General features: G+C 45.8%; 1 protein-coding gene across 1 annotated transcript in view; it reads right to left on the bottom strand.

The window, feature by feature from the left end:
• LOC135534177 (VPS10 domain-containing receptor SorCS2-like) overlaps positions 1 to 6,468 on the bottom strand; it is a gene marked incomplete at its 3' end in the record, with an annotated part of 35,511 nt that extends 29,043 nt beyond the window's left edge. The window contains exons 1-2 of the mRNA XM_064961285.1: positions 6,298 to 6,468; positions 306 to 408 (exon numbers count right to left, since the gene is read on the bottom strand). Of these exons, the coding sequence (XP_064817357.1) occupies positions 306 to 408; positions 6,298 to 6,468 (274 nt within the window). The remainder of the gene's footprint in view (positions 1 to 305; positions 409 to 6,297) is intronic.
• Between the last annotated feature and the right edge of the window lie 3,158 nt (positions 6,469 to 9,626).

Genomic DNA, 9,626 nt, shown 5'->3' with positions numbered 1-9,626 from the left:
TAGATTTTTTTCTTCTTCTTAAAACTACAATGTTGGTTAAGGGTTTGTAAGTAAGCATTTCACTGTAAGGTCTACCTACACCTGGCGCATGTAAGAAATACAATTTGATTTGAAACTGTAGGGGTTCCCAGTCTTAGTGTCAGTGTCCCCACAGGGTGTTGTTAAAGTGTCTCATACAGAAAGTAATGCTGTGTTCCTAGGTAAAGTCAAATAACCAGAATGATTGGTCATAATGTAACCATGGCCACTGCAGTAATGACGTAAGGACCACTGTCGTCGGGGCAGTGGTAGTCATGGTTACTCACCTGCGCCCATGATGAGTCCGGGGGCTGAGTCTTTGGTGTGGACGGTCCCTGATACGTAGGGGTTGTCAGCCCAGCGCAGGTGGAGGTGGAGGTGACAGTCAGGCTAGGAGAGGGGACAGAGAGCTGACCTGAGTTATGTGACATTAAAAGGGTAGTTCTCTCTCTCTCTTCCTCTCTCTCTCCCTCTCCCTCTCCCTCTCTCTCTCCCTCTCTCTCCCCCCTCTCTCCCTCCCTCCCCCTCTCTATCTCTCTCTCTCTCTCTCTCTCTCATTTCAATTCAATTCAAGGGCTTTATTGGCATGGGAAACATGTGTTAACATTGCCAAAGCAAGTAAGGTAGATAATATATAAAGTGAAATAAACAATAAAAATTAACAGTAGACATCACACATACAGAAGTTTCAAAACAATAAAGACATTACAAATGTCATATTATATATATAAATATAATATATTGTTAAAACACTGTATATATATATATATATATATATATATATATATATATATATATATATATATACAGTGTTTTAACAATGTACAAATGGTAAAGGACACAAGAAAAAATAAATAAGCATAGATATGGGTTGTATTTACAATGGTGCGTGTTCTTCACTGGTTGCCCTTTTCTCGTGACAGCAGGTCACAAATCTTGCTGCTCTGATGGCACACTGTGGAATTTCACCCAGTAGATATGGGAGTTTTTCAAAATTGGATTTGTTTTCGAATTCTTTGTGGATCTGTGTAATCTGAGGGAAATATGTCTCTCTAATATGGTCATACATTGGGCAGGAGGTTAGGAAGTGCAGCTCAGTTTCCACCTCATTTTGTGGGCAGTGAGCACATAGCCTGTCTTCTCTTGAGAGCCATGTCTGCCTACGGTGGCCTTTCTCAATAGCAAGGCTATGCTCGCTGAGTCTGTACATAGTCAAAGCTTTCCTTAATTTTGGGTCAGTCACAGTGGTCAGGTATTCTGCCGCTGTGTACTCTCTGAGTAGGGCCAAATAGCATTCTAGTTTGCTCTGTTTTTTTGTTAATTCTTTCCAATGTGTCAAGTAATTATCTTTTTGTTTTCTCATGATTTGGTTGGGTCTAATTGTGCTGCTGTCCTGTAGCTCTGTGGGGTCTGTTTGTGAACAGAGCCCCAGGACCAGCTTGCTTAGGGGACTCTTCTCCAGGTTCATCTCTCTGTAGGTGATGGCTTTGTTGTGGAAGGTTTGGGAATCGTTTCCTTTTAGGTGGTTATAGAATTTAACGGCTCTTTTCTGGATTTTGATCATTTGTGGGTATCGGCCTAATTCTGCTCTGCATGCATTATTTGGTGTTCTACGTTGTACACGGAGGATATTTTTGCAGAATTCTGCATGCACAGTCTCAATTTGGTGTTTCTCCCATTTTGTGAAGTCTTGGTTGGTGAGCGGACCCCAGACCTCACAGCCATAAAGGGCAATGGGCTCTATGACTGATTGAAGTATTTTTAGCCAAATCCTAATTGGTATGTTGAAATTGATGTTCCTTTTGATGGCATAGAATGCCCTTCTTGCCTTGTCTCTCAGATCGTTCACAGCTTTGTGGAAGTTACCTGTGGCGCTGATGTTTAGGCCAAGGTATGTATAGTTTTTTGTGTGCTTTAGGGCAACAGTGTCTAGATGGAATTTGTATTTGTGGTCCTGGTGACTGGACCTTTTTTGGAACACCATTATTTTGGTCTTACTGAGATTTACTGTCAGGGCCCAGGTCTGACAGAATCTGTGCATAAGATCTAGGTGCTGCTGTAGGCCCTCTTTGGTTGGTGACAGAAGTACTAGATCATCAGCAAACAGCAGACATTTGACTTTGGATTCTAGTAGGGTGAGGCCGGGTGCTGCAGACTTTTCTAGTGCCCGCGCCAATTCGTTGATATATATGTTGAAGAGGGTGGGGCTTAAGCTGCATCCCTGTCTAACCCCACGACCATGTGTGAAGAAATTTGTGTTTTTTGCCAATTTTAACCTCACACTTGTTGTTTGTGTACATTCATTTTATGATGTCGTGTGTTTTACCCCCAACACCACTTTCCATCAGTTTGTATAGCAGACCCTCATGCCAAATTGAGTCGAAGGCTTTTTTGAAATCAACAAAGCATGAGAATTAGGGTGTGCAGGGTGAATACATGGTCTGTTGTACGGTAGTTTGGTAAAAAGCCAATTTGACATTTGCTCAGTACATTGTTTTCATTGAGGAAGTGTACGAGTCTGCTGTTGATGATAATGCAGAGGATTTTCCCAAGGTTACTGTTGACGCATATTCCACGGTAGTTATTGGGGTCAAATTTGTCTCAATTTTTGTGGATTGGGGTGATCAGTCCTTGGTTCCAAATATTGGGGAAGATGCCAGAGCTAAGGATGATGTTAAAGAGTTTTAGTATAGCCAATTGGAATTTGTTGTCTGTATATTTGATCATTTCATTGAGGATACCATCAACACCACAGGCCTTTTTGGGTTGGAGGGTTTTTATTTTGTCCTGTAACTCGTTCAATGTAATTGGAGAATCCAGTGGGTTCTGGTAGTCTTTAATAGTTGATTCTAAGATCTGTATTTGATCATGTATATGTTTTTGCTCTTTATTCTTTGTTATAGAGCCAAAAAGATTGAAGAAGTGGTTTACCCATACATCTCCATTTTGGATAGATAATTCTTTGTGTTGTTGTTTGTTTAGTGTTTTCCAATTTTCCCAGAAGTGGTTAGAGTCTATGGATTCTTCAATTACATTGAGCTGATTTCTGACATGCTGTTCCTTATTTTTCCGTAGTGTATTTCTGTATTGTTTTAGTGATTCACCATAGTGAAGGCGTAGACTCAGGTTTTCCGGGTCTCTATGTTTTTGGTTGGACAGGTTTCTCAATTTCTATCTTAGATTTTTGCATTCTTCATCAAACCATTTGTTATTGTTGTTAATTTTCTTCGGTTTTCTATTTGAGAATTTTAGATTTGATAGGGAAGCTGAGAGGTCAAATATATTGTTAAGATTTATTACTGCCAAGTTTACACCTTCACTGTTACAGTGGAACGTTTTACCCAGGAAATTGTCTAAAGGGGATTGAATTTGTTGTTGCCTAATTGTTTTTTGGTAGGTTTCCAAACTGCATTCCTTCAAGCTATAGCATTTCTTAATGTTACTCAGTTCCTTTGGCTTTGATGCCTCATGATTGAGTATTGCTCTGTTTAAGTAGACTGTGATTTTGCTGTGGTCTGATAGGGGTGTCAGTGGGCTGACTGTGAATGCTCTGAGAGACTCTGGGTTGAGGTCAGTGATAAAGTAGTCTTCAGTACTACTGCCTAGAGATGAGCTATAGGTGTACCTACCATAGGAGTCCCCTCCAAGCCTACCATTGACTATGTACATACCCAGCGTGCGACAGAGCTGCAGGAGTTGTGACCTGTTTTTTGTTGGTTATGTTGTCATAGTTGTGCCTAGGGGGGCATATGTGGGAGGGAAAGCTGTCACTTCCAGGCAGGTGTTTGTCCCCCTGTGTGCTGAGGGTGTCAGGTTCTTGTCCGGTTCTGGCATTTAGGTCGCCACAGACTAGTACATGTCCCTGGGCTTGGAAATGATTGATTTCCCCCTAGAGGATGGAGAAGCTGTCTTCATTAAAATATGGGGATTCTAGTGGGGGGATATAGGTAGCACACAGGAGGACTTTTTCTCTGTTAGGATAATTTCCTTTTGAATTTCTAGCCAAATGTAGAATGTTCCTGTTTTTATTAATTTAATGGAGTGAGTTAGGTCTGCTCTATACCAAATTAGCATACCCCCTGAGTCCCTTCCCTGTTTCACACCTGGTAGTTTGGTGGATGGGACTACCAACTCTCTGTAACCTAGAGGGCAACCAGTGGGTCTGTCTCCTCTATACCAGATTTCTTGCAGGATGACAATGTCTGTATTACCAATTTCTTTGGTGAAGTCCGGGTTTCTGCTCTTCAGGCCAAAGGCAGATGACCTCAGGCCTTGGATATTCCAGGATAATATAGTGAAGGCTTTTTGTTCCATCGTGTTCAATGTTGTTTGTCATGGTTTGGCCTCAGGTCAGTAAGTGTGAGCAGAGCCTGCTGAGCATCTGGTACATGCCATTGGCTTGGGCGAGTGTGAGAGTGGGGGTTGGGACTGTTTGCCCCCTCACTACCTGGGCGTATGTGAGGCTTCCATGTTGAGGCCCTCTTTGCGGGGGTGGGGTGCATGGGGTGGGCAGGAGTGGCATAGGTCTGATCTGAGGGGGTCTAAATGGGGTGTGGGCATGGTTGACGTGGGGGGGGTGTTGATTGGTGGGGGTGTGGATGTGTTTGGGTGTGTGGTGGTCTGGATGTAATTCCTCTTTGCGTGGGTCCTCTATGTGTAGGTCCAGGGGGGGTCCTGCAGGTCTGGGAGGGTGTCTCGCTGGTCTGGGTGGGGTGTCTATTGATCTGGTGCTCCTGTGTAAAGTTTTGGGGATACGTTTGAGAGCGATGTCCTTTAGAGTTCGGGCAAAGGTGGGCACTGCTGCCTTGTAGAGGTGGACCTGGTCATAGAGGCTGTTCAAGTCCAGGGTGGAGTGGTGGGCCAGGAAAACGTTTGCTTTTGAGGCACCGTCACGGGAAATACTTGCGTTTACCCGCTGTATTGTGGCAGGGTGGAAGTCTTTTCGTGGTAGCAGGGTGGAGATGACCACTTGTGCGTTGGGGAAAGTAGAAGAAGCCTTTTCAATCACTCCCTTCAGTGCTGTGGCCACTCTTTCCTGCTGTGCTCTCAGGTCGTTTGTGCCTGTGTGTATTATTATGTGTCTGGGTGAGCCTAGTTTGGCCTCAGACAGAAGGTCTAGGGCGCGCTGGGTGTTTGGACACCAGAGTTTAGACACACTGTGTTGCTAGTCTGTGGGGTTACATAATGAAGAGGCCTGGTCTGACCCGTTCGGTGTGGGGGTATCTTTATCAAGGGAGAGCTTCTCCTGCTGGGCTAATTCTTTGATTAGGTGAAAGTCCAGCTGAAACTGTTTGGGGTTACCCTGTATCATTACTGTTCCGGACTTATAGATATTTCTCTCTCTCTCTGTCCCTCTCTCTCTCTCTCCTTCTCTCTCTCTCTCTCTCTCTCTCTCTGGCCTGTATCTGGCCCTCTCAACTCGAGTACAGATGGTATCACGTGCACTCAATCAAATCGCCTGTATCTGGCACTCTCAAACATAAACAAAAAAAGTAGCCTGTTTGCAGTAGATTAAACACAGACAACACACATGAATCCACATTTAACAGAAATGTACCAATCACCAGCCTCCTATTCAATCAGACATTATTATTCTAATGTCATTTGAGACAGGCCTTTTAGATGGAGTCGTAGCAGTGTTTGTGTCGTCTTGGACACACCGTGGGGGTGATAGTGTTGTTGTCAGAGGACACGTGTCTCGGACCTGTCACCTGGCGTCAGCTGTCACAAATGAGGAGCAGATACAAACGAGGAGCAGATACAAACGAGGAGCAGATACAAACGAGGAGCAGATACGAGCGAGGAGCAGATACAAACGAGGAGCAGATACAAACGAGGAGCAGATACAAACGAGGAGCAGATACAAATGAGGAGCAGATACAAACGAGGAGCAGATACAAACGAGGAGCAGATACAAACGAGGAGCAGATACAAGCGAGGAGCAGATACAAACGAGGAGCAGATACAAACGAGGAGCAGATACAAACGAGGAGCAGATACAAACGAGGAGCAGATACAAACAAGGAGCAGATACAAACGAGGGAGGAGTAATGGGTGTTCTAAAACATAGTTATGGTTGAACTTTCTCTGTCTGAGGGACTAATGAACTAATAATGACTCAGTCACCCAGCTCTGCACGTTCACGAGACCACGGTTTGCCTGATTGAATACTTTAAAACTGCACCCTTCTTGCCTTCCACCCAGGAAGTAATCACTTACATGTCGGCAGATTGATGGGTATTAAGCTGCTGCATTGTGGGTAGTGCATGGTTTCCTTACTGATTTGCAGTTGACCGGTTTGCCGTTCATGTCAGTAGTAGGCGGAGCTAGCGGTTCCCAGTCTCGGCCTTTGTTATAGGTGATGAGAGTCCGCACTTTGCCATCCACCTTCTGATTGGCCAGGAAGACCCCCTTGATCCCACGCACCTGGAAAGCAATGACAACAGACATCACTGTTATGATATTTTACTGTAGTGAGGTATAAAACTGATGTGTGGTCAGTTTGTATGGGTCCTAGCTATAGTAAAAGCACATGCTTGTAGAAAAGACTGTTCAGAGATCAGAATGTTGTTTAGTCAGAGACAGAATCACACAGAGCAGAGTTCTCCAGAGACACATGTCTACAGTGCATTCGGAAAGTATTCAGACCCCTTGACTTTTTCCACATTTTGTTATGTTACAGCCTTATTCTAAAATTTATTTAAAAAAATATATCTACACACAATACACAATAATGATGAAGTGAAAACAGGTTTTTAAACATTTTTGCAAATGTCTAAAAAATAAAAAACAGAAATACCTTATTTACACAAGTATTCAGACCCTTTGCTATGAGACTCAGGTGCATCCTGTTTCCATTCATCATCCTTGAGAATGACCTTGGTCAGGGAGGTGACCAAGAACCCGATGGTCACTCTGACAGAGCTCCAGAGTACCTCTGTGGAGATGGGAAAATCTTCCAGAAGGACAACCATCCCTGCAGCACTCCATCAATCAGGCCTTTATGGTAGAGTGGCCAGACGGATGCCACTCCTCATTAAAAGGCAGATGACAGCCATCTTGGAGTTTGCCAAAAGGCACCTAAAGGACTCTCAGACCATGAGAAACAAGATTCTCTGGTCTGATGAAACCAAGATTGAACTCTTTGGCCTGAATGCCAAGTGTCACGTCTGGAGGAAACCTGGCACCATCCCTACGGTGAAGCACGGTGGTGGCAGCATCATGCTGTGGGGATGTTGTCAGTGGCAGGGACTGGGAGACTAGTCAGGATTGAGGCAAAGATGAACGAGGCAGAGTACAGAGAGCTCTTTGATGAAAACCTGCTCCAGAGCACTCAGGACCTCAGAGTAGGGCGAAGGTTCACCTTCCAACAGGGCAATGACCCTAAGCACACATCTAAGACAAAACAGGAGTGGCTTCGGGACAAGTCTCTGAATGACCTTGAGTGGCCCAGTCAGAGCCTGGACTTGAACCCAATCGAACATCTCTGTAGAGACCTTAAAATAGCAGTGCAGCGATGCTCCCCATCCAACCTGACAGTGCTTGAGAGGATCTGCAAAGAAGAATGAGAGAAACTCCCCAAATACAGGTGTGCCAAGCTTGTAGCGTCATACCCAAGAAGACTCTAGGCTGTAATCGCTGCCAAAGGTGCTTCAACAAAGTACTGAGTAAAGGGTCTGAATTCGTATGTAAATGTGATCTTTCTGTTTTACATTTGTAATAAATTAGCAAACCTAAAAATAAAAAAAATGTTTTTGCTTCGTCATTATGGGGTATTGTGTATAGCTTGGTGACAGGAAAAGGTCCTAACTTAACAAAATGTGGAAAAAGTCAAGGGGTCTGAATACTTTCCGAAGGTACTGTATAATGTAACTATTATTGCTACTCGGTCAGGGGAGAGTCACTTGTCAGCAGGTCCAGTCAAGAGAGACGACCGAAAAGGAATATGGAATAAAACAACCTGTCTAGATGTCTCTCTCTCACTCTGCAATTCTCTCTATGAAACTCGTATCTACTGTATCTGTGTACCTGTCTGTCTTGTCTTCCTCTATCTGTACCTGCAACACACCCTCTCTCCTCTCCTTCTCTCCCTCCCTCCATCTCCTTTTTTCTCTGGCTTTCTCCTTCACCCTCTTTCTTTTTCTCCATCTCTCTCACTGTATGATGAGAGTGCAGCCTGGAGCGAGGGATGTGAGATGAGAGTGCAGCCTGGAGCGAGGGATGTGTGATGAGAGTGCAGCCTGGAGCGAGGGATGTGAGATGAGAGTGCAGCCTGGAGCGAGGGATGTGAGATGAGAGTGCAGCCTGGAGCGAGGGATGTGTGATGAGAGTGCAGCCTGGAGCGAGGGATGTATGATGAGAGTGCAGCCTGGAGCGAGGGATGTGTGATGAGAGTGCAGCCTGGAGCGAGGGATGTGAGAGGAGAGTGCAGCCTGGAGCGAGGGATGTGAGAGGAGAGTGCAGCCTGGAGCGAGGGATGTGTGATGAGAGTGCAGCCTGGAGCGAGGGATGTGAGATGAGAGTGCAGCCTGGAGCGAGGGATGTGAGATGAGAGTGCAGCCTGGAGCGAGGGATGTGTGATGAGAGTGCAGCCTGGAGCGAGGGATGTGAGATGAGAGTGCAGCCTGGAGCGAGGGATGTGTGATGAGAGTGCAGCCTGGAGCGAGGGATGTATGATGAGAGTGCAGCCTGGAGCGAGGGATGTGTGATGAGAGTACAGCCTGGAGCGAGGGATGTGAGAGGAGAGTGCAGCCTGGAGCGAGGGATGTGAGAGGAGAGTGCAGCCTGGAGCGAGGGATGTGAGAGGAGAGTGCAGCCTGGAGCGAGGGATGTGAGAGGAGAGTACAGTCTGGAGCGAGGGATGTGAGAGGAGAGTGCAGCCTGGAGCGAGGGATGTGAGAGGAGAGTGCAGCCTGGAGCGAGGGATGTGAGAGGAGAGTGCAGCCTGGAGCGAGGGATGTGTGATGAGTGTGCAGCCTGGAGCGAGGGATGTGTGATGAGAGTGCAGCCTGGAGCGAGGGATGTGTGATGAGAGTGCAGCCTGGAGCGAGGGATGTGTGATGAGAGTGCAGCCTGGAGCGAGGGATGTGAGATGAGAGTGCAGCCTGGAGCGAGGGATGTGAGAGGAGAGTGCAGCCTGGAGCGAGGGATGTGAGAGGAGAGGAGGAGAAGAAACGTGTTCTGCAGTGCTGGCCCTCGGCTTCACAGACCTCTTCCTCCCCTCTTCCTCCTCTCTTCCTTTACTCTTCCTCCTCTCTTCTTCCCCTCTTCCTTTTCTCTTCCTCCACTTTTCCTTTACTCTTCCTCCCCTATTCCTCCCCTCTTTCTTTTCTCTTCCTCCTCTCTTCCTCCCCTCTTCCTTTTCTCTTCCTCCACTTTTCCTTTACTCTTCCTTCTCTCTTCCTTTACTCTTCCTCCTCTCTTCATCTCCTCTTTCTTTTCTCTTCCTCCAATTTTCCTTTACTCTTCCTCCTCTCTTCATCTCCTCTTTCTTTTCTCTTCCCTCACTTTTCCTTTACTCTTCCTCCTCTCTTCCTTTACTCTTCCTCCTCTCTTCATCTCCTCTTTCTTTTCTCTTCCTCCACTTTTCCTTTACTCTTCCTCCTCTC

The sequence above is a fragment of the Oncorhynchus masou genome, unplaced genomic scaffold (genome assembly GCF_036934945.1).
Source record: "Oncorhynchus masou masou isolate Uvic2021 unplaced genomic scaffold, UVic_Omas_1.1 unplaced_scaffold_3101, whole genome shotgun sequence".
NCBI classification, from domain to species: domain Eukaryota; kingdom Metazoa; phylum Chordata; class Actinopteri; order Salmoniformes; family Salmonidae; genus Oncorhynchus; species Oncorhynchus masou.
The sequence above is the reverse complement of the archived record's forward strand: the minus strand, read 5'-3'. Positions and strand labels throughout refer to the sequence as shown.